The sequence below is a fragment of the Oryctolagus cuniculus genome, chromosome X, assembly GCF_964237555.1.
Source record: "Oryctolagus cuniculus chromosome X, mOryCun1.1, whole genome shotgun sequence".
In the NCBI taxonomy this organism is placed as follows: domain Eukaryota; kingdom Metazoa; phylum Chordata; class Mammalia; order Lagomorpha; family Leporidae; genus Oryctolagus; species Oryctolagus cuniculus.
This window is the reverse complement of record NC_091453.1, coordinates 3,312,939-3,338,653: the sequence shown is the minus strand read 5'-3', so window position 1 is coordinate 3,338,653 and position 25,715 is coordinate 3,312,939. Positions and strand designations below refer to the sequence as shown.

At 42.0% G+C, this 25,715-nt stretch overlaps 1 protein-coding gene across 10 annotated transcripts in view; it reads right to left on the bottom strand.

Moving 5' to 3' along the window:
• Nucleotides 1–25,715, bottom strand: part of REPS2 (RALBP1 associated Eps domain containing 2) — a 259,100-nt gene that overhangs the window by 30,598 nt on the left and 202,787 nt on the right. For all 10 annotated transcript variants that reach the window (XM_002719927.5, XM_051827618.2, XM_051827619.2 and 7 more), the window contains one exon: nucleotides 24,566–24,627. In XM_002719927.5, coding sequence (XP_002719973.1) covers nucleotides 24,566–24,627 — 62 coding nt within the window. The remainder of the gene's footprint in view (nucleotides 1–24,565; nucleotides 24,628–25,715) is intronic.

The following is a 25,715-nucleotide window of genomic DNA, read 5'->3' as shown; positions in this document are numbered from 1 at the left end:
TATTTTATAAAGATTATTCTAGATCCAGGAAGTGACAAGGACTAGAAGCAATCCATACTAGAGAAAGAGAACCCAATTAGAATGCTGAAGAAGACAAGAGACAATGTTCAGGGTGGGCATTTTACCCAGTGGATAAGACACCACTTGGGATGCCCACAAATCAAAGTGCTTGAATTCAAGTCCCAGTTCCACTCCTGATTCTAGCTTCTCGTTAACCCTGGGAGGTAGTGGGGATGGCTTAAATACTTGGGTACTTGCCACCCAGGTGGGAGACCTGGAATGAGTTCTCTTTCTCTCTCTCTCTCCCCCAACTCCTTCTCTCCCTTTCAAATAAAAATTAAATAAATTTTTAAAAGGAGATTATGATATAGACCAGGGTGGTAGGATTGGAGATTGGGAGATACGAGAGTTACTTAAACAGAAAAATAGGTATGAGCGGTCTTCAACAAAGTTTATGGAAATGAATGTTACAAAAAAATGCATGGATTTCAAAATGGATTTTACACCAAAATGAGATTTTTATTTTTATTTTTATTTTTTTTTTATTTTTTGACAGGCAGAGTGGACAGTGAGAGAGAGAGACAGAGAGAAAGGTCTTCCTTTGCCGTTGGTTCACCCTCCAATGGCCGCCGCGGCCGGCGCGTTGCGGCCGGCGCACCGCGCTGATCCGATGGCAGGAGCCAGGAGCCAGGTGCTTTTCCTGGTCTCCCATGGGGTGCAGGGCCCAAGCACCTGGGCCATCCTCCACTGCACTCCCTGGCCACAGCAGAGAGCTGGCCTGGAAGAGGGGCAACCGGGACAGAATCCGGCGCCCTGACCGGGACTAGAACCCGGGGTGCCGGCGCCGCTAGGCGGAGGATTAGCCTAGTGAGCCGCGGCGCCGGCCCAAAATGAGATTTTTAATTCTAATTATCTATGAACTTTGGGAAGTACCATCCTACACCCTTGGTGATTGGTGAAATGTGGTAAACTTGAAAGAAAAGAACAAGGACACAAAGAACCCAAATTTTGATCTTAAATAATGATTAAGGGCTGTGACAGAAAATAAAGAATTATAGCAATATAGAAATTGAAACAACTAAGCAGATTTATCATAAAGCAGTGCTGAAACAACGCATATATATCATCTTAAACCAGTATCTCTCAAATGGAGGTCCCAGAGAATGCCAGTCCTATGAACTCTTTAGAGCAGGAATTGGCAGGTATTTTCTGTAAAGGGCAGAGAGTAATAAACAACTAAGTCTTCGCAGGCCATGCAGTCTCCGTTGCAGCTCTGCCATTGTGCTAAGGCAGCCACAGACAATATAATGAATGGGCATTGGCTTCTTCTAATAGATTCTATTTACAAAAACAGGCAGTGGGGTAGATTTGGCCTGTGGCTGGGGAAAAAAGGAATTCACAGATATAGTCTTAGAAAACCCTGCCTAGTTCATGTCCCTCTTGGAGATTCACTGAGCACATTCCATGCTCTGAAATTCTATGGGGTAAATGAACCCATTTGCTTTTCTTAACCCATCACTTCCCAACCTTATTGGATTCAACTCTTATTCTTATGTAACTCCAATTAACATCTAGCAGAACTAATGTTGTGTGGAACACACTTTGGCAAACACTGACTGTATATAGAGAGAGCTTGACAGCAACAAAGGAAGAACACTCCATTTGACTTGAATGTTAAATGCCACATTCCATACCCAATTCTTGGAGAAGAGCATTCTCCACAGCAGTTGGCAGACCAGGGACCACTGCTGCAATCCTCTCCTCCTCCCTCTTTGGCCACAGGTGAGGGTGGGGGGTGCTGTCTGGTAAGAAAGCACCCCATTCCTTGCTTCCTTCTTCTCGCCTTCCCTGCAGTAAGAGCTGCTGTTCCTGCTGCCAGCTATTTTTCTGCAAGAATTTATTGACTGGGCTCCTTTGAAACCCCATGAGCGAAAACACAATAAAAACCTCTCATTATAATAGTCAAGGCATATGAATGCAACACTGATGAATTTTGGATTTTTAAAGTAGCTTAAACTATCATGTCTTAGATTTCAGCTCCACTGAGGCAGGCTAGCTTTACAAATGTCTACTGCTCCTATCGCAGTCTAGGTGCTTCAGTGGGTTTTTTTTTCCAGTCTTCAGTTTCTTACCTAGTCCCATCCACCCCGCACACCACTGAGAAACTAATCTTTAAGGGTTATCAAAGTGCTTTTTTTCAAAGCCCTTCATTGGGTCCCCAAGGCCTATGGGACATAGCATAATCTCTCAGACAGTTACAGGTTTTTCCATCATCTGGCTCCAATTTACCTCTGCACCATAACTGGGTTAGTTTATCCATATGGAGCATGTCCCAGGCACATAAGTATTCCCTGAGTCTTCAAGCATACCAGAAGTTTCTTCCCAACTCAATTCTGTTTGTTCTAGACCTTCCAGCCCAGTGATTTGCAAATATAGCTGGTACAGGAGAATTATCTTGGGAATTGTTATAAATTACAGACTTCTAGACACTACCCCAGACTTCTCTCATCATAATCTCATAGGGGTGAAGCATTAGAAACTTGTATTTTAACAAGATCCCTAGGTGATTTCTATGTAGCCTGCCCAGACCAACTGGGGACTACTGATAGTCCAAATTCTTCATTTAAATGATGAGAAAATCAAGTCTCTGAGGCCCCAGTCAGAACAAGGCCACAGGTGCTCATGCAAGAAGTAACTAGGCTTCTTAATTATTTTCTCTACCATTTATCATGGGGGGAGGGATATTCCACACAGCTCCATAAACAAATATTTCCAGCTGGAAAAAATCTTCAGCAATAAGATTTTGTTTAAAAGCCAAATTTGCAATAAAAATAGTCAAATCTCATTTTAAAAAAATAAGTAGTCTAATTGCAGAACTTTGCCAAGGAATGGATAATTGGTGACTTATTAAAAGGTTGGAATACCCATGCTATTGACCAATTAGAAGATGAAACTCAAGCTTTATTTGTCTTCCAAAACTCCAGACAGACCCCAAGACTGAAGATGACATAGTCAGTGGCTAAATTCAAGGCAGATGAGCAGACAATCCTACTACAGCCTCCAGGGACTTTTCAGCAGGCTACAGATATTCTAAATGTTATTTTGTGCTGAATTTTCACCGGACCTCCATCTTTGCTAAACAAGGGCACACCAGAAAGCCACGTGGTCAAATCCATGCTGAGAAGATGAAGAACCAACAGCCAACAACACTCCAGCCACAACAAACCCCATCAGTTCACAATTAGTCTCAGAGAAGGTAGGTAAAGGTGCTTTAGAGGGTCCAAAGGACTGAATTCTCTCCAAGAATAATTACCAAAATCTTTGACCTCAGTCATCTGCAAGACAGCAGTGGAGCCGAAATGTAAGCACCCAGAAGGCAGGATCTGTGTTTTGCTCTATCATTTTCTCAGTGCCTAAGCTGAATGCCAGCAAATAGGTCTTCTAATCAATGTGTGAAATGAGCTAGCAGTGAACCCAACATTGTTTCATGTTTCACTGGACAAGAGTCAAAGTCCATTCTACAGTAACTGGAGCCAGAACACAGCAGTACAGAGCACAGGGTATATTTTGCAGTCAAATGCAGGCCTTGCCCTTGCTTGGTGTGTAAGTTGGTCAAATACTTAACCTCTCTGAGTCTCAATTTCTTCATCTGCAAAATGCTGATTATGCACCTAAGTCACAGCATCATGATGATTTATGGGAAATATCTGCCTAGCATACTAATCACAATTACTCAGTAGCTAATCAATAATGGTAGCTACTGTCATCATTAGATGACAATCTAAACTAAGAAAATGCTGGCTCCAGTTTGGATGATAAGCCACAAAGCAGGCTATCCAAACTACTACCAATATTGGAAGAATGAAATTTTTATTTTTAATTTACACATAGTATTTGTACATAATTATTGAGCATAGTATAACTTAATATACCTATGCAATGCATAAAAAGCAAATCGGTATAATTAGCATTTCCATCTCCTCAAACATTCATCATTTCTATGTGCTGGGAACCTTCAAACTCTTTAAACTCTTCGCCAGTGCTGTGGCGCAGTAGGTTAATCCTCCACCTGCGGTGCCGGCATCACATATAAGCACCAGTTCTAGTTCCCACTGTTCCTCTTCCGATCTAGCTTTCTGCTATGGCCTGGGAAAGCAGTAGAAGATGGCCCAAGCACTTGGGACCTTGCACCTGTGTGGGAGACCTGGAAGAAGCTCCTGGCTCCTGGCTTCAGATCAGCCCAGCTCTGGCCATTGCAGCCATTTGATGAGTGAATCAGCGGATGGAAGACCTTTCTCTCTGTTTCTCCCTCTCACTGTCTGTAACTCTACCTCTCAAATAAATAAATAAAAACTTTGAAAAAAAGATCTCCCTCTGTTCTCTCTCTCTCTGTAACTCTGCCTTTCAAATAAATAAATCTTTTAAAAATATATAATAAATTATGTGGATGATAGTTACCCCACATGTTATAGAACACTAGAACTAACTGCTCCAATCTAATTGTATTTAGGTAACTGTTACCTTATCTCTCTCCATCCCCTTCTCCCTCCCCTGCTTAGTCTCTAGTGACCAACAGTCTAAGAGATCAGTTTCTTAAAATATATTCTTTATTTTTAATTTACATGTAATAACCTTACATATTTATGCAGTACAGTGTGATATTTTAATATATGTACACAATGTGTGATTATGTATCCGGAATGTCCTCCAGTTTCATCAATGTTTCCAAAAAAGATCAGGGTAATTAGCATATCCATCACCTCAAATATCTGTCATTTGTGCTGGGGTCATTCAAAATTCTATCAGCTGTTTTGAAATACATGAGTACAATTAATTGTGTCAACAACTTACCCTACTATGCAGAAATTCCACTCCCTTCTATGCCCTTCCCAGCCTTCAGTAACCACTGTTCTACTTTGTACTTCTGTAAGATCAACTATTTTAGCTTCCACCATGAATGAGATAATACAATATTTATCTCTCTGTGTCTGGCTTATTTCACTTAACATAATGTCCTCCAATTACATCCTTGTTGCTGCAAATGACAGGATGAGTAATACTCTACTATGTATATATGCTTCATTTTAGTGAGCCATTCATCTGCCAACAGACAACTCCTACTACTGTGAATAGTGCTGTAATAAACATAGGAGTACAGGTATCTCTTCGATATGATTTTATTTCCTTGGGAAATAAAACTAGTATTTGGATTGCTGGATTATATGGCAGATATATTTTCAGTTTGTTGAAACTTAAATACTCTTCTCCATAATGGCTGTACTAATTTACATAGCCACCAATAGTGTTACTTCCCCTTTCTCTATATTCTCATCAGCACTTATTTTTTATCTTTTTGAAAATAGCCATTCTAAGTGGAATGAGATGATAATCTCACTGTGATTTTGATTTGTAATTCCCTGATGATCAGTGGTGCTAAACATTTTTCAGAATAAAAGCCCTTTCAAAAATGAATTCAGTATATCAAAGAGATACCTGTACTCCCATATTCATTGTAGCACTATTTGCAATATTTAAGATATGGGATCTGGGGCTGGTGCTGTGGTACAGGGGGTTAATGCCCTGGCCTGAAGTGCCAGCGTCCCATATGGGCGCCGGTTCGAGACCTGGCTGCTCTACTTCCAGTCTGGCTCTCTGCTATGACCTGGGAAAGCAGTGGAAGATGGCCCAAGTCCTTGGGACCCTGCACCTATGAGGTAGACCTGGAGGAAGCTCCTGGCTGCTGGCTTTGGATGGGCACAGCTCTAGCCGTTGTGGCCAATTGGGGAGTGAACCAGTGGATGGAAGACCTCTCTCTCTCTCTGTGTGTTATTCTGACTTTCAAGTAAATAAATAAATCTTTTAAAAAAAGATATGTGATCAACCTAAATGCCTACCAATGGAGCATGGATTTTTTTAAAAAAGATTTACTTATTTATTCGAGACAGAGAGAGAGAGAGAGAGAGAGAGAGAGAGAAATCTCCATTTGTTGATTTGTTGGTTTACTCCCGAAATGACTGCAATGGCTGTGACTAGGCCAGGCCAAAACCAGGAGCCAGGAGCTTCTTCTGGGTCTCTGACATGGGCAGAGGCCCCAGGCACTTGGGCCATCTTCTGCTGCTTTCCCAGGTGCATGAGCAGTGAGCTGGATCAGAAGTAGAGCAGGCCAGCACCTCGGCTCAATAGGCTAATCCTCCACCTGCGGCGCCGGCACACCGGGTTCTAGTCCCAGTCGGGGTGCCAGATTCTGTCCTGGTCACTCCTCTTCCTGTCCAGCTCTCTGCTGTGGCCTGGGAGTGCAGTGGAGGATGGCCCAAGTGCTTGGGCCCTGCACCCTATGGGAGACCAGGAGAAGTACTTGGCTCCTGGCTTTGGATCAGCGCCGTGTGCCGGCCGCAGCGCGCCAGCCGCGGCAGCCACTGGAGGGTGAACCAATGGAAAAAGGAAGACCTTTCTCTCTGTATCTCTCTCACTGTCTACTCTGCCTGTCAAAAAAAATTTAAAAAAAAAAGAAGTAGAGCAGCCAGGAATCAAACCAGTGCCCATATGGGATGCTGGCATTGCACGTAGAGGTTTAACCTTCTAAGCCACAACCCTGGTCCATGGATGCATGGATTAAAAATGATGGTGGGAGCAGCAGCTAAGTTCTTGCTTGGGATGTCCACATCCCATATTTGAGTGCCTGGTTCATGTCCAGCTGCTCTACTTCCAATCCAGCTTCCTGCTAACGTGCACTCTGAGAGGCAGCAGATTAAGGCTCAAGTAGTAGAGACACTGTCATGTATATGAAAGATCCAAACTGAGTTCTTGGCTCCTGGCTTTGGCCTGGCCCAGCCCCAGCTGTTTGAACACACTGGGGAGTAAACCAGTGTATGGAAGATCATCTCCATCTCTCCCTCTCCCTCCATCCCTCCCTCCCTCTCTCTCTCTCTTTCAAATAAAATGAAAATAAAACATATACAAAAGAAAATGTGCTGTAAACACACATAAAAATTCACAATGGGATATTATTCAGCTATATAAAGAATGAAATGTTGACATCTGCAGCAATGTGGACAGAACTGTTAATATCATTATGTTAAGTGAAATAAAACTAGGCAACGAAAGGCAAATACCACATGTCCTCTCTCAAATATGGAAGCTTTAAAAAAAAATTCCAACTGTGGCAAAAAATAGCCTACATGAAAGATATCTGTGAGTGAGATCTCAGTGGAAAGAAGGGACCATCAAAGAAGGAGGTACCTTTCTCTGAAGGGAGGAGAGAACTTCCACTTTGACTATGGCCTTGTCTAAATAAGGTCAGAGTTTGTGGACTCAAGGGGCTTCCATAGCCTTGGCAGCTCATGACAAGAACCTCGGGTGATTACTGACATCATAAATAAAAGCGTCAATTGTTAAATCAACAACAAGAGTCACTGTGCACTTGCTCCCCATGTAGGACCTCTGACCTTAATGAGCTGTACTATGAAAATTAACAGTAAAACTGGTCTTCAAATAGTACTTTATACTTCGTGTGTCTGTGTGGGTGCAAACTATTGAAATCTTTACTTAGTACAGAGTTGATCTTCTGTATATAAAGATAATTAAAATTAATCTTAATGAAGAATGAGATGGGAGAGGGAGTAGGAGGTGGGATGGGAGTAGCAGTGGGAGGGCGGGTATAGGGGGAAGAACCGCTATAATCCAAAAAGCTATACCTATGAAATTTATATTTATTAAAGAAAAGCTTTCCAAAAAAGTCCATTGAAACTCAGAACAGAGATTGCTAGAGGTTGGGGGAGGAGGGATGGTGGGAGGCTGGAAACAGGTACCAAATACAGGCAAGTCGAAGTAATAAGTTCGAGTGTTCTACAGCACAGTGAGGTGACGATAGTTTACAATAACATAATACATACCCTATGATGAAGAAGTGGAAGAAAGGAGCTGGTAGGCTCCAAACATAAACAAAAGATAAGGAAATGGAATTGCTAATTACCTGATTTGATCAGTTTATGCTGGATACAGGTGCTGAAATACTGAAATCTATACCATGAAAATGTACACACATTACATATTAATCAAAAGCCCTCTTGGACTTTGGGCGATCCTGGCTGCCTCAGCACACTCTCAGGCAGCTTGCATGGAACACCACTAGTGGTCGTCTGAGCACGGCAAACTAACACAACACTGGCGACTCCCAGAAAAACACCGACAGAGGAGTTCAGGGACAACTTTGGCAGAAGCAGATAGGTGGATAGTTATAGAATTGGCGACTAGTCCCTGGATTTATCAGTCATAGGCCAGAATCCCCTGCAGATCCCTGGGATTCACTGGATTATAGACAGCATCCATGAAATAGACTTCCTGTTACAACTAGAAAAGTATTGTTTAGGTTTTTTTTTTTTTGGTCTAAAAGAAAAATATTTGACTATGACCATGATTTTGCTCATCTCTTTCCAATATGTAGTAATAGAATGGAGACATGAGCCAAGTCTGAGCTCCACTCTCTGCATCACAAAGCCAGATTATAACACCATCTGCAGAGTCAAAAGCAAACCTCACAGGTAAAGTGACCTATGGAAGGAATCTCTTGAGACTCATGTCTTCATGGGTAACGTTGGAGAGAGATACCCATATGTATGTTTTGCCAAACTAAACAGATTATTGCTGAACAGGTACCTACCCCCATCACAATTCAAAGGTATCTCCTTATGAGGCCTTCAGAAATCCTTTTTACTGGTCTCTCACCCATGACATCTATGGGCTTGGAAACAGTAACAAAAGCACGTAAAAAGTTCAAAGAGCCTCAAAGACCTGGCATCACCTGATATTTTACCACACTTATCATCTGAATTCCCTTCCTGGTTCCAACTGTCTGTACTAGTGATAGTGTTAGAATAACATCCTTTCCAGTTACCAATAGACCACACTGAGACTGTAATAAACATCCCCTTTTGGGTTGACATAGCTCTTCCTGCATAAGTTACATCCATCAGAGGAAGGTGGCTTTTTAAAAATTCAATTAGAAATAGCTGGCTAGAAATGAAGCTATAAAAATTATGTTAGAGTCAGGAACCAGCCATAAAATAACTTCAGCATTGATAAGGATCTGGAACAGGAATGGAAATACAACTGACTGAGTGTAAATCAGTACAAACACTTTGTAAAATGGTTTGGCAGTATCTACTAAAGCTGAACATATGCCTACCGTATGACCAAGAAATTCTATCTTAGGTATAAACCTGAGAGAAATGAAAACACACACCCATTCAACAACTTGTACATGAATGTTTCTATCAGTACTATTCACCATTGCCAAAATCTTGAAACCACCCAAATATCCATCAATAGTAGAAAACATGAATATACTCATATTTACTCATACAATGGAGTACCACACAGCAATGATTAACAACTACATACAACAATGTGACTGGATCACACAAACATCACTTAAGCAAAAGCAATCAGACACAAAAATATATACTGAGGGGCCAGCATTGTGGTGTAGAAAGTTAAGCCTCTGCCTGAAGTACTGGCATCCCATATGGGTACTGGTTTGAGTCTTGGCTGCTCTACTTCCGATCCAGCTCCCTGCCAATGACCTGTGAAAAGCAGTGGAAGATGGCTTGAGTACTTGGGCGCTTCCCATGTGGGAGACTCAAAAGAGCTCTTGTTTTCTGGTTTCACCCTGCCCCAGCCTCGGCTGCTGCAGCCATTTGGAGAGTAAATCAGTGGATAGAAGATCTCTCTCTTTCTCTTTCTCTCTCTTTCTCTCTCTCCCTCCCTCCTTCCCTCCCTCTCTCTTCCTTTCAAATAAATGTTTTAAAAGGATATACTGCATGACTCCACTTAAATAAAGTAGAAATCAAACTGTGCTATTAGAAGTCAGAAGAGTGATAATCCTAAGAATGGGAGACAGTGACTGGAAGGAGCATAAGGGTAGTTTTAGGGTTGCTAATAATACCCTGCTTCTTGATTCAGGTGTTGATGATATACATGTACTCAGCTTGTAAAAAATCATTGAGTTGCACATTCAATGTATACTCTCCTACATGCATATTATACTTCAATTAAAATTTTTTTACAATAAAATTTTTAAATAAAATCAGTAAAGCCAATTTCCTGTAATGTCCTTAAAGTGCCACCTAGTGGCACAAGTTAAATATAAACAAGAGGGAAATTTTACTTCCAGTAACTTCAAAACTATGGCCCAGTTTCTAAGAGCACATTCTGGGACCGGGCTGAAACAGTACCATAGACTAACATCACTGACATGTTCCCAGAGCAAAACCAAAACAAAGGAAACCTCTTGTCACCTGGCAAGGGATTCAAGACCAAGTGAAGCTGTCTACTACAGAACATGCTATTACTAGTGAACCAGTGACAGACAACTATCTTCTCAACTTGGCCTGTGAACAGCATGGTGGGAGTATTAACAACAAAGGATTGGGGGCGGCTCTGTGGAGCAGCGGTAAAGCCCTAGCCTGAAGCACCAGCATCCCATAAGGGTGCTGGTTCTAGTCCCGGCTGCTCCTCTTCCAATCCAGCCCTCTGCTGTGGGAAAGCAGTAGAAGATGGCACAAGCCCTTGGGCCCCTGCACCCATGTGGGAGACACGGAAAGAAGCTCCTGGATCCTGGCTTCAGATCGGTGCAGCTCCAGCTGTTGTGGCCATTTGGGGAGTGAACCAGCAGATGGAAGACCTCTCCGTCTCTACCTCTCTGTAACTCTTTCAAATAAATAAAATAAATCTTAAAAAAAAAAACCTTGATGGGCAGAGCAGGGTATTTCAACATCACAACAATCCTATGAAGATATACACTACCATTAGCCCCATTTTGCAGATGAAGAAATTGAGGCATAGAGGGACTAAGTGACTTATCCAAAGCCACAAAGCTAAAAAGACATGGATAGAATTTTAATCCCAAGCCCACACTATTTTTCTTTAAAGATTTATTTATTTATTTGAAAGGCAGAGTTTCAGAGAGGCGAGGGGGAAGCAGAGAGAGAGAGAGAGAGAGAGGTCTTCCATCCGCTGGTTCACTCCCCAAATGGCCGCAACGGCTGAACCTCGGCCAGTCTGAAGCCAGGAGCCAGGAGCTCCCCCCCCACCCGGCCCTGGTCTCCCACGCAGGTGCAGGGGCCCAAGTACTTAAACCATCTTTTACTGCTTTCCCAGGCCATAAAAGAGAGCTAGATCAGAAAATGAGAAGTCGGGACCTGAACGGGCACCCATATAGGAAGCCAGCACTGCAGGCAGTGGCCTTACCTGTTACACCACAGCACCTGCCCCAATATACTCTTAACTCCTCTGTCAGGCTGCCTCCCTGAGCTCAGCCCCTGGTTGTCCTCCATTGTCTTTTCCCATCAACACCATAGCACGTTTGGGTACCAGCTCATCCTTACCCACTTCCACACTTGCTCATCCCCTGACCCTAAGGAGTACTTCCTATTTTCTGTCACTGGGTGGTAGCTGTGGTGGGGCAGGAGGGCAGAGAAGGGCAGAGAAGAAAAATGAGGATTCCATTGCTCATGAACCTAGAAAACAATCATAACTGGGGTGGCGTTGTAGTGCAGCAGGTTAAGCTACCCCTTAGGACGGCCACATCCTACATCTAGCATTTGAGTCCTAGATACTCCACATCCAATCCAGCTTCCTGCTAATATGCCTGGAAAGACAGAAGATGATGGCTCAAGTACTCGGATCCCTGATGCTCATATAGGAGACCTATCCAGGCTCCTGGCTTTAGCCTGGTCCAGCCCTGGATGTCGTATCCATTTGGAGAGTGAACCAGCAGATGGAAGATGTTGATATCTATCTCTCTCTCTCTCTCTCTCTCCCATGCCTTTCAAATAAATAAAGAAAAAAACCCAAAACTAACCTCCCTCAGGGGGTTATTTTGTTAGTTATAGGAAACATGGTGACCAGCTGGTGCCCACAACCCTAGCCAATGTAGCATGAGGAACTGGGATACATGGAAAATAACACAGAGGGAGCCAGCACTGTGGCGCAGCAGGTTAAAGCCCCAGCCTGCATCCCATGTGGGCACTAGTTTGAGTCCTGGCTGCTCCTCTTCTGATGCAGCTCTCTGCTGTGGCCTGGGAAAGCATTGAAAGTTGGCCTAAGTCCTTGGGCCCCTGCACCCACATAGGAGACCCAGAAGAGGCTCCTGGCTTTGGATTGGCTCAGCCCTGGATGTTGCGGCCATCTGGGGAGTGAACCAGCAGAATGGAAGATCTCTCTCTGTCTCTGTCTCTGTAACTATTTCAAATAAATAAAATAATTATTAAAAAAAAGAAAACACGTATATCTGAGGGGGTTTCAAAAAGTTCATGGAAATATATATTACTGAAAGTGTAAATTATGAAAAAACATGCATGGATTTCAAAAAATTTTTTAAACCAAAACATGTTATGGAAATGCACATTATGAAAAAAGCGTATGCGGATTTCAAAACCTTTTGCACCAAAATGAACTTATTTAATTCCCCTTTGTCCATGAACCTTTTGAAATCCTCTCCTATCATTACCATGAGGGAATACATAATGGAAGGTGTTGGGTGTGGCTGCCTTCAGAGGGTGTGGAAAGGCGAAAGAACTATAGGCTAAGGATCATAACACAGCATTCGTGCTCCCACAGCTCTCAATAGAGTTGGGGCTCAACCTAGGCATATTGCATTAACACCTGATGAACTGATTGGATGGAATTAGGGCATCTTCTAGGAGAATGATGCCAGCTAAGGATTCTGTATGCAACACAACCATATCATGAGCACAATATGATAGAGGAACCTAAGAAAGAAAACAAGTCACTAGACGTGGGATAAAGCTGATTTACTAACAGGTTTCATGAAATAATATGTATTCCTAATAAAAATAATATGTCAGTTCAATTAAGAGAATAATCCTGAGACAAGGTTTTATAGCACAGCATAGTGGTAGGAGCTGGTACTCTGGGACTAGACAGCTAGGGAAAGAATTACAGATTTCCTCAAACTTGCTGTGGGTGACCTCGAACAGGTTCTGAAGTTCTCTGTGCCTTGTTGCTTATCTGTAAAAGGAGGATGGTCACAGAACCAATCACACATGATTGTTATGAGGATTAAATGAGTTACTATTTATAAAGCACACAGAAGGGCATCTGGTATGTAAGTGATGGAAAATTAGTAAAATAAATAATCTTAAGGCCTCTATAGTTTGTGTACTTTTAAAATAGATTTTAAAATGTGTTAAAAAACAATTATTTACTAAACAAAAGTTCTTTTTGTTCCCTATCAGACGGTACAAGAAGGATCACACTTGGCCTTTTGTTATACCACATATGGCCCACAGACCAAAATGTGGAGGCTAATTTGGTCAAGATGAATAAAGTCTGCACAGGGGAAGGCATTTTTAAAGTAAACATTTTATTTGTCGTTATATAAAGTACCAAAAAACTTGAATGCCTAAGAGTGAAATTGACATCTTATGATTTCATTATTGTTTATAGCCCTTGTCTATATTCCTATGGAACAGTGGTCTTTCTACTTTTTACTCATTGAACATTATGGTTAGTGCAATTTTAAGGCTATAATTGTAAAGTTATCATAAAAATTAAACGAAAAAAGAAAGGATGAGGGAAAGAATATCACTATGTTCTTAGATTCGTATTGATGGAATCTGCTCTCTTCATAGTAATAAAAAAGCATTTTAGATTAAACTAGAAAATATTTCAAATTTAGAAAATTATTGGGGGCCGGCACTGTGGCTCAGCGGGTTAACGCCCTGGTCTGAAGCGCTGGCATCCCATACGGGCGCTGGTTTGAGACTTGGCTGCTTCACTTCCGATCCAGCTCTCTGCTATGGCCTGGGAAAGCAGTAGAAGATGGCCCAAGTCCTTGGGCCCCTGCACCCACGCGGGAGACCTGGAAGAAGCTCCTGGCTTCTGGCTTTGGATCGGCACAGCTCCAGCTGTTGCGGGCATCTGGAGAGTGAAGCATCGGATGGAAGACCTCTCTCTCTGTCTGCCTCTCTTCTCTCTGTGTAACTCTGACTTTCAAATAAATAAATAAATCTTAAAAAAAATTATTGGTGGGCACAGACAAAATTCTCATCTATGCTTGCTTAGGAGATCTATAGTTAATTTTGTGACATAATAAATTACTTTTCTCGCATTAAATTTCTTTTTCAAAAAAGATCAATTTCTTTATTTGGAAAGAAGAATGCTATGGAGGGAGGGAGAGACAGAAAAAGGGAGTTCTTTCATCTGCTGCTTCACTCCTCAAATGCCCAAAATCACCAGAGTTAGGCCAGGCCGAAGCAAGGAGCCCAGAGCTTTATCCAGGTCTCCCACATGGGTGGCAGGGTGGCAAGTACTTGGACCATTATCTGCTGCCTTCCCAGGTGCATTAGTAGGGAGCTGGATTGGAAGCAGAATACCAGCACTTGACCAGCACTCCAATATGGGACGGAGATGGTAGCTTAAACTGCTGTGCCACAATGCCTGCCTCTTATTAAATTTCTAGCACTTTTCCAGAACATTTTATAGCCTTCCTCTTCGACAAGAGCAGACTCCCAGTAGCTCACTTCTGCTCTCTGAACCTCAACTTCCTCTTCTGTAAAATGACAGGCAATGACAGCTATGGGAGCACGAGCATGAAAGTGTTAAAATGAAAAAAATTTAGACACCATTACAAGCAAGATAAAAGTCCCTGTGGGGCTAAGTCACAATTTAATAGACCAGGCTGAGCATTCAAGCAGGCAGAGGCAGCTGGAGCTCATACACAGCAGAATAACAGGGATTAAAATGCCACACTTGAGGCAGAGGCCTGGCACCAGGGTCATTCCCTGAAGCCATAAGCTAAGGTGGTACCAGGATACCTACAAAGCTGCAAGGCCAGGGGCAGACATTTGGCACAGAAGTGCTTGGGTCAAGTCCCAGCTCCGCTTCTCACCCAGCTTCCTGGTAACGCACGCTCCAGGAAGCAGCAGACGATGTCTCAAGTACTTGGGTCCCACCCACAAGGGAAACCCAGATGGAGTTCCTGGCTAGTGACTTTGGCCTGGCCCAGCCTTGGCTGCTGCAGGCACTTGCAGAGTGAATCAGTGAGTGAGTGAGTGAGTGAGTGTATGTGTGTTGGCCTCTGTATCTACTTCTCTCTCTCTCTCTCCCCCAAACTTTCGAATAAAATGAAAATTTTTTCACATAAGAAACAACATCTGGATGAAACCTGTGAAGGAGCTCAGGGCTGTCTACTTAGCAAAGAAACAGAAAGCATATACAACATTGCAGCCTGGTCCTGGGTTAGCCACCACCTGGTGCCATTTGCAAGACCCTCCATATGCACATCACATGGCAATGCTATACCTCAAATAGAAGACTTTGCTCGAGACTGAAGACCATGGGTGTGGGGCTGCGTAGTTGGTAGAGACAGTCACTGTACTCCAGAAAAGGAGGAGCTCAGGGAACTGACAATAGATTTAGACCCCAACTCAAAATAAGCCTTCAAAACAAAATTCCAAAAGGCAGGGAAGAAAAAAACCTACCACTAAGAGGAACAGTCAAAAAACATAAAATAAATTCCCTCCTGACCAAAGTAGAAATTGAACAAGTTGAAAATTGGCATGTTTAGAATTCTCAGTTAAAATATGGAATGCATCTTAAAAAAAAGAACAGAGGAGTATGAAACAAAAATAGGGAAAAGTGAAATAAGAACAGATTCATATGAGAGAGAATAAATTATAAAACCTAGAATCAAAGAATACTGATAGAGGTTTCCTAAAAACTGGAAAAATTCTAGGCTAGCCAAAGTTAGGGAATTATTAATTTAGAAGATAAGTATTTCACCCAGGACCATTCCAGAAAGATCACAACGTAAGAATATCAAATAGCCCTTACCAGAAATGAAAGCTATATTGACAACATAGGGAATACAGCTAATTGAAGTTTGAGAAGAAAATAGAATAAATAGTTAGAGAGGCAGAACTCAGAGCTATGACTAATAGTGGTTTAAAATAAAAAACATTGGCCGGCTCAGTGGCTCATTTGGCTAATCCTCCGCCTGCGGCGCCAGCACCCCAGGTTCTAGTCCCAGTTGGGGTGCCGGGTACTAGTCCTGGTTGCTCCTCTTCCAGTCCAGCTCTCTGCTGTGGCCCAGGAGGGCAGTGGAGGATGGCCCAAGTGCTTGGGCCCTGCACCTGCATGGAAGACTGGGAGGAAGCACCTGGCTCCTGGTTTCGGATTGGCACAGCGCTGGCCAATCGGAACCAACGGAAGGAAGACCTTTCTCTCTCTCTCTCACTGTCTATAACTCTACCTGTCAAATACAAAAATAAAAATAAAATTAAAGACATGATTTTTCAGATGGACAATGCACATCAAGTATCACCTGGATAAATAAACTTAAATCTATACCTAGACATACCACAGTGACATCAAAACAGAGCATCAGAAACAAAATTTTGAACGTCACCATAAAGAAGACCGAATCAATCCAAAGGAACCAAAAACAGATTAACAGTAGAGGTGGGGGGCCGGCGCTGTGGCTCACTTGGTTAATCCTCCACCTGCAGCGCCGGCATCCCATATGGGCACCGGGTTCTAGTCCCAGTGGCTCCTCTTCCAGCTAAGCTCTCTGCTGTGGCCCGAGAAGGCAGTGGAGGATGGCCCAAGTGCTTGGGCCCTGCACCCACATGGAAGACCAGGAGGAAGCACCTGGCTCCTGGCTTCAGATCGGCATAGCTCCAGCCGTAGTGGCCATTTGTGGGGTGAACCAACAGAAGGAAGACCTTTCTCTCTGTCTCTCTCACTGTCTATCTCTCAAGTAAATTAAAAAAAAAAACAGTAGAGGTGGAAGTGATACATTCACAACACTGAGGGCAAAGAACCCTCAGTCTAGGATTCTGTGCACAGCAAAACTGTCATTTGAGAGTGACAGCAGGGGCCGGCGTTGTGAAGCAGTGCTGGCATCCCATATGGGCAATGATTCCAGTCCCAGCTGCTCCACTTCCAATCCAGCTCCCTGGTAATGTGCCTGGGAAAGCAGCGGAGGAATGTGCAAGTGCTTGGGTCCCAGCACCCACATAAGACCCAGAGGAAGTTCCTGGATCTCAGTGGATCAAAGATCTCTCAATATCTCTCTCTCTTTCTCTCTCTCTCTCTCCTCCCTCTTCTCTCTCTCCCTCTCCTTGTTTCTCCCTAATTCTTCTTTTCAAATAAATAAATCTTTTTTTAAAAAGTGGGCAATAACAGTTCACTTTCTAGAGAAGATAGGTTTTTAAAACTGCCAGGTGACATACATGATATATTTATACAGCAAACTTTTTATCTGAACCTCACAAAATTGCTGGGATTACTACAATTATGTGATCATGCAATTTTAAATGTCTTATCACAATTTCTGAGAGCATGGTCCTACAAGTAGTTTTTTTTTTTTTTTTTTTTTTTGACAGGCAGAGTGGACAGTGAGAGAGAGAGACAGAGAGAAAGGTCTTCCTTTGCCGTTGGTTCACCCTCCAATGGCCACCGCGGCCAGCACGCTGCAGCCGGCGCACCACGCTGATCCGAAGCCAGGAGCCAGGTGCTTCTCCTGGTCTCCCATGGGGTGCAGGGCCCAAGTACTTGGGCCATCCTCCACTGCACTCCCGGGCCACAGCAGAGAGCTGGCCTGGAAGAGAGGCAACCGGGACAGAATCCGGCGCCCCAACCGGGACTAGAACCCAGTGTGCAGGCGCCGCAAGGATAAGCCTTGCCAGCAGAGGATAAGCCTATTGAGCCGCGGCGCTGGCCACAAGTAGTTTCCAAAGGCCATTTTATTCTGAAAAAGTTTTGAATGACTTTTTTTATTCTAATTGATTTTTCCATTTCCCCAATTCTTAATTGTAAGAGGAAATTTTTAAAAGAAAAACTACCTAATTTTACCACCAAAATAGCTATTTAAACTTCTACCAATTACTCAGCAGTCTGCTATCAAATCCTTAAGTGTACCCAGTAGTCCTCTTTCCATTATATGATGTCCAGAGTTTTAGTTGTAGTTAAGCAGGGAGAAACAGGAAAATTAGTCAAGCCATCTTAACCCTCAATTGTGTTTTATGACACTTCATATTTACAATACAATTTTTCTTGAAAAGAGGAATACAACATAGAATGAGAGACCTTAGCACTAGAAGGCCCCATCTAGTTAAATGTTCTCATTTTATAGAAGAGGCAGCAGTTCTATGGGATTAATTTACTAAAAACCTTCCCACAAAGCCTTAGAGCAACAGAGCAGTGAGTCCAAGAAGACAACCACATACAGATACTTTCAAGTCACTACCTCCAGCATAGTGTCCTACAGCCTTTGGTGTGTTCTCTCATCATCATAGATGAAGATAAATGCTTGGCTTACATCCTGTTCCCTTAATCACCAAAACATTCATTCACATTCTATGATTTGCAGCTAATCTATGGCATACACTGTATGACAAAACAGAGTCATGCTTTGGAGGAAAATGAAGGTGGTAACTCAGGTGATTGATACATGTTTGTAAATTCACTTGAGATTAATTGAGTTTCCAATATATGCATGAATAGAATAGTACTCCCTGATACATACTAAATGTATATTTTGATAAATAAAATTTAGGATGTTACATATACCTTTAAAAAACGTCATAAATACACTTTATCAACACTGTACACTGAAGTGATTGAGTAACACCTGTGTGTGACATGAAGCAAACTGAATATATTACAAAAAGATCTCATGACATTTGATGTGTACCCACTAAGTTTTAATTTGATAAAAAAAAAAGTCTTGAAATTTTAGAAGCACTGACATTCCCATGTGGTTTCTTGCTGTTTTCTAGATATCTGAAGGTTGCCAATCAGATAGTACCTCATTTTCCCCTCTAAAAGAATAGCTTTCATAGTGTGTTAAAAATGGATTCAGCATGCATGTTACACTTAAATCAAATTTACATTTTAAAAATGGATTAGATAACCCTTTAAGAGACTAATCACCAGGAAATTTCCAAAAACAGAGAGTTCAGAGTTCACTGTAAAACTCCCAGAAGAAATTATGATTTTGCATAATCAACTATATATTAACTTGTGGAAAGAATACTTAAAATGGTAGGATATTAATTAAAAGGCCAAGTTTTTTTAAAGCATAATATTTCATAAGTTCAGGGCCTACCAATTGTTGTTAGCGTATAAGTAAGCTTCAGTCTTTCCTTCTAAATCAAGCAAAGGCAATATTTAATAAAAAGTTGTATCTAAGAAATGTGGCTTTGAAAAAGAATAGCATGCACAGCATACTCCCCTGGGTTCAGTATGCCTGGCGAGACCCAATTCGGGTCAGATGATGAAATCAGATGCCAATTAGCTGAGCAGGTTCCTTTAGAGACTGTCCATGATCACAGCCAGTCTCTCACAACAGTAAAAACAGGACCTGAGGCAGACAGTGACTATTCCTTCCAGTAGGACTTTCCCAGCATGCCCCCTCCTCTTGTTCATATCATTCATCGTAAGATGCCCAAGACTCCCAGACCATCCCTCTAGATCTAGGTTCTATCCCTACACGGTCTGTATCTATTCCCTAAGCTAACCTTGTGTCAATCACTCCTCCCCAACTCAAGAACCCTTTCCATTGGGCCCTGTAAGAACGCATGGCATAGCAGAAACAAAAGCCCATATATCCTCACCCTCTTCTCTGAACATTCCTCTTGCCCTGACTTGGTGTTTCTCAACTCTGACTGTACTGCGGAATCACCTTGGGAGATTCTTAAAACTCCCAGCAGCCCAGCCTCATCACCCCATGTCAAAATTTCTGGGAGTGGGTCCCAGGCCTTGGCAGGTTCAAACCTCCCACAGATGATCCCACTGTGTGGCCCACAGTGAAGAATACCTGGCTGACTGAAACTCTGTTCTCCCTTCAAGGGCTGCTCCCCAGAGAGAGCTTCTCTTGTTGCAGGATGGGGAATGGGGATGGGGTGAGGGGAGGCTATTGCTTTCCCACAGCTCTGGCCTCACTGGGACTAGAAGAGCAGGACTGCTCCTCATTGCCACCTCCAGCACATTCGATCTCTCTTCCCTAAAATCTGCCTTTCCAAGTCTCAGACAGTTCCTCAAACATAGCAGGAACTCTTGCATTTGCTTTTTCTGTACATTAAAGCTCTGTGTCCCTAAGTCACTGAAAAAGAAAGATCCACTTGTTTCTTTAAAACTTATTTCATTGGTCACCTCATTCCTTCCATGAGCCTTTGTAGTCTCTCTAAGCTTAAAGGTATTAATCAAAGGCTTCTTTGACAGCACTTTCACCATACAGTACCATTTTGGTACATATTGCATTGCCAGAGAGGAGCACTTGCTGTTACAAGGTGAAAATTCGTGGTATAAACAGTAAAATTCTGAGTATATTAGTCAACAGGTAGCCCCAACTCATCAAATGTGATATTCACATAAAATGAAAGACAAAACTTTATATCTCCCAAAATCATTTTTTCATTTAAAGATATTTAAAGATATCACAACTGCTAAAAGAAATGTGGCATAAGATACATGCTATTAAAGAGATTTCACTGCTGATGTAGCAAATAGTCCCTTAGCAGAGAACTGAGCTGCAGATTAAGTTAAGTGGCATGTTATTCAGTGCATATCCACATAGACAGTGAGATAATAAGCTTAACTCTCAGTTTAACATTGATCCAGATGAAACAGTTTACTCTCATTGCTTTTTGATTATTTATGCTATGAATTAGTCTTTTTTTTTTTTTAATGTCACCACTCTGAGCTGAGCCAGAAGACGATGTCCTGGACTCTACTCTTTCTACAGGAAAACATGAAACACAATTCACTTTATTCTTTATATATTAAATTAGTCCTTTATCTTACCTATAGTATGAACAATAGAATGATCTGTTTCTTTGAATTTGTTCCTTTTCCTAACTCTGGGGCCCTGTTTGTATAACTTGATCCAGATGTTCACATCACAGTGAAGCTTGGTGTAAGTAGAAGCCAGTTAAACTGCACTTTCTGCTGAAAAACTATACTTCATTTCTCTCACTTGATAGACTTAGATATACCTTTGGTAGATGCAGAAACTACAAACACATACACAAATGCTTGAGTATATATACTTATGTTTGTACACATATCTGCAAGTGTACTCATTTTTCTTTTATACTCATAAACTGGAAACATATAACTATGGATTAGCCAAATAGTTTTAAAAATAGAGTTCCTTTGTAGGGAACAAAACATTTTCTTATTTATTACAGGCTAGTCTTGCCACCTATTGACTTAAATAACACAAAATTTTTAATCCAAAAATAATCTAAAAGCTTTATTTTTTTAAAGATGTACTTATTTATTTGAAATGCAGTTAGAGAGAGAGAGAGAGAGAGAGAGAGAGATGTTCCATCCACTTATTCACTCCCCCAAATGGTGGCAACAACTGGGGCTGGGCCAGGGTGAAGTCAGGAGCCAGAAGCTTTATCCAGGTCTGCCACATGAGTGCGGCAGCTCAACCCATTGTGCCACAACACTGGCCCCTAAATTTAAGCGTTTTGATCTCTTTCAGAGCTACCAGCAAATACCATGATTTTAATTACAACAGGCTTCCTGGTTTCCCCCCTAGGTCTCCTGGAAATGGTAGTACAGTCGAAGCCCCTTCAAAAAAATCTCTGTAGGTCTAAATACATGTGAGTACTTTAAAAAGTTCATGGAAACCTGGAATTAAAAGATAAGCTTATTTTAGCACAAAACCAATTTGAAACCCATGCATAATTTTCCATAATATACATTTCCATGTATGCATGGATTTTGAAAATGCTTCGCACCAAAAAAACTTACCTTTTAGTCCTGTGTCCACGAACTTTTTAAAGTACCCCCAGATTTCCAAAATCAGGTCAATGATCTATGTGGAGCAAAGAACATTCAACAGGTGTGTGACAGTGCAAAAAAAAAAAATAATCCATGGTGTTGAAGTTCTCTGGAAAGAAACTTCCTATGAGGTGGTAAACGTCACGTGACAGTGTGCAAGAAGGAAGGAAACAGGACAAAGAGAAAACATGGAGAAGCCAATAATCCCAAGCTCATGTGTAGTACACCATCAGTTTTCATCTCTTCTAGGGAAAACTATTAGAACAACATATGAAATTGAACTTTAATCACGTAACACACACAGATAGAGTGACCGATGAGAAAGGTGTGGAAGTGCTCACAGCAATACCTTAAGGCTGGTATATAACAGTGCTTCTTAACCACTGAACCCTGGGGATATTAATAGGTATTTCATAAATGAAGAAACGAATGGTCGCATGAGCAAGGGTATTGTCAGCTGTAACAAAATTGACCAGCCTTCTTTACTATAGGACTTCAAAGCCTTGAGTAGGCTCATACACACCATCAATCTCCCAGAAGAGGTGCAGGGGCAGCAGCCTGCAAAGCCCTATTAATTTCTACCAGATACTGTTTCATCACAAGTAGTTTAGCAAAGACTAGAATATATAGTGTGTCCCATACAGCAGGTCAGTGAGATGCTCCTAGAGTTAGTATCAGGAATTTGACATGGCACAAAGACTAAATACAACCATGAACTTACTACTCAGACTCCATATATTAAATAGATGTGGATCCCACCTACAGAAGACAAAAGTAGAAAACTGGGAAGATATTTTCTGCCTCCACTTCTTACACACCTGTTCCTGCAGTATGAAATCTCCATAGCTAGGCAGCTGAGCTAGAGGCCTGGGCTGAGTGCCAGGCTCACTGTTTACACTGTGATGGGAAATCTGGTAGACAAAGAAGCAGACTCATTCATTAACAGTGACTTGAGAATTTCCAGTCCCCCTGTCAGGTCCTAGGTCACTAAGCCCCAAAGCAGGCAGGAAGCCCACCTCCAGCAGCTCTGATGTGGACTGCTGATAGCAGCAGCACATTTCATGACCAGGAAGGAACTATTGTCATTTGTGCAGTGGGAGAAAGATAAGGAGGTTGGTTACAGAAGCGCTTTCACACAGGTCCTTCCCACATTCATCTAGGTGGCTCCCAAGCCCCAGGATTGACATAAGCAGCTGGCAGATAAGCACCTCCAGAATGTCTGCTAATTTTGTTGTGAGGAAGTCCAGGTTTGTGGTTGGAGCAAAGCAAAAGCCTCATCTCATCTAGATCTTCCTTAGTCAGAGGTAAAAGCCTCAATTGCAAGTGCAGTGGATCTTCTGTCTTGTTGCATATGTAGACTCTGGACCCAGTGGTGCAAAGAGGAGGGGCCTTTAGGAGACAGATGTCAGTCTGAGAGCTGGTTCCAGCACCTACTAGCTATACCACTTTGCAAGACTTGCCTAATCCCCCGTATGCTACCATTTCCTCATCTATTTAAAAAAAAGGATAATATTAGCATCTGCTACTCCCTAAAGTTTCTGTGAAGACTGAATAATGCCTTGAAAGCACTTAGCACAATGCCTGGTCTACCATGGATGTTTAATAAACACAGTCAATAATTTGAACAAGCAGAAATTATACCCAAATAAAGGGTTAAGGTGGAACTAGAGTTTGGCATTAGATATACAGCAAGTACTCAATAAATACTTGTTAAATGCTCAAGCAACATCTCTTAAAACCAATGGTGGGTGTTGGAAGAGTTCTCACTCTTTTACACATGGGTCAGGGGAACTGGGCTGTTTCCTACCCTTCAACAGTAAAAGCAAGAAGCCAACCCTTAGTGGTATTTGCATCTCAGAGTTGAGTGGATGCTAAGAACTAGCCAATTTTCTGAAAGACAAGCAAATCTGAAAAAGAGGGATTGCAGTGACTCGATGAGTCCTGCGATGCACCCTCTAGAAAGGTGTAAGTGCTGTGAACCACCCAGAGCCGAGAAGTAAACACCAGACTGCCCCCACGGAGCAATCTCCTAATATTGTCAGCCAAATGTCAGAAAGGGTCTTTAAAGATGGGAAGTCTCTTCAGCAACAAGTGACAAAAAGGAGGATCTGTAGTACCAGAAACCACACCATGGACTTGGCTGCCTGCTTATTTTCAACTCCATGAAAAATGCTGACGAAGCAAGCCGTGGTAGCACATGTAAATAGGGCAGAATTAATTCACAGGTGAAACAGATTTGGATGACACTGTCTTCCTCTTGCTGCTTCGGCATACTTTTCTGAGAGAAAATGACAGTAATGAAAGCACACTGAACCCAAACCACAGCAATTGTCCCCTGTTGATGACCATTTAGTTTTTGTTTACTTTGAATGAACACTGATCCTAATGGAATGATGAAAATATAATCACCCAGAATGCACACACTAACAGAAAAACCATATTCTCACCCCCAGTTACAGAGGTGTCCTTTCTTCTATTGCTCTCCCCATATGAAAACCACATGCAACCCCTCAACAGTCAAGAGCGAACCAATACATGTTTGGTGGCGTATCAAGGAAACTCCCTCTTACACATGAGGCTGGGATCTAGTGGATGAAAAGAAACTAAAGCACTCTGCTCTCTTCGTGCACATACGATCTTGGGAATCTGATGGGCCAATTCTGTGGCAATCAACCGTTGCATAACACAGTAGCAAGACAATTTCCCTACTACTACTCCATTTACAGAAATCAAATGTGTCTCCTACCTGTGATGGATAAGGTCTCGGAGGGAGTGCAGGTGGTGGGGGTAACAATCCTGACTTAGTAGCTGAAAAGGAAAACACAAACTGTTACAGACTACCCCCAATAAAGACAAAAGAGAAGCCTCTTGTGCTTGTTACCTAGGAGTAGCGATGGCATTTGCATTTAACATGTTTTCACTTTTTAAATCCTCTGAACGCTTAACTTTAAAAGAGAACACATTATTTCTCATTCCATTCTCATTTTCTCCCTACCCCAAATTCACCATTTACATAGGTTGTTATAATTAAAACAGTGTAAAGCAGTAAGGAAAAACAAACCTTTTTATCAACAGACAGCAGCCCTGCATGGGGAAGATGGTCAATTTCTCATTATTCTGATGCTATTTAGTTTCAAATAATACAGGCCAAAAGTCAGAAAGGGCCTTCTGTTTTTCTCATATTTCTCCCTAGCTCTAAACCACTTACAAAGCTCATTAGCCCAGTTATCAGGCTGTGGAAACTAAAGGAACTGGAACCCGAAGGAGGCAGTGCTTCAGCTCAGGGGGTGGTCCTGTGAATCCTCTGACAGCGGCAGGAAAAGCTGAAAGCGGTGGACTGAAATGATATTTGGGGAGTCTTCACAGACTTCAAAATTTCCTCTCTCCTGGATTCATATTCTCAGAGATTACTAAATCTGTTTCTAAAATGATCTGACCACATTTGAAGGGTCTTTTGAAAAGAAAGTTTCAGTCTAATTTTTAAAGGTTTTGTAAGATACAGAGAATATTTGAGTTAAGCGAAGAACATTTGAATTGCAATTTAGCAGTGAAATAAACAACTGCTATGAATTATAAGTAAAGTTCATAAGCACACACCAGAAATAAGTCTAGCATCAGACACTGGTAAGTTAAATCACATTCATTACAAATTCCTTAGAAAAACACTACGACCTGTAACTATGTGTAGGGTTTTTTTTTTTTTTTTTTTTTGCACATTTGTAATACACGTGCTAATACCTGGACAATTTTCTGTGCTCTTAAAAATATAGGTACAGCAATGTACTGAGAACATGAAAGCTTTTGCAAATAATTTTTTGAGTTGCCTGGTTGGACCAGACAAGCATAGAAGACGGAATTTGGTGCTTTCTACAAATGTAACTCAGAGTAGTAATGTC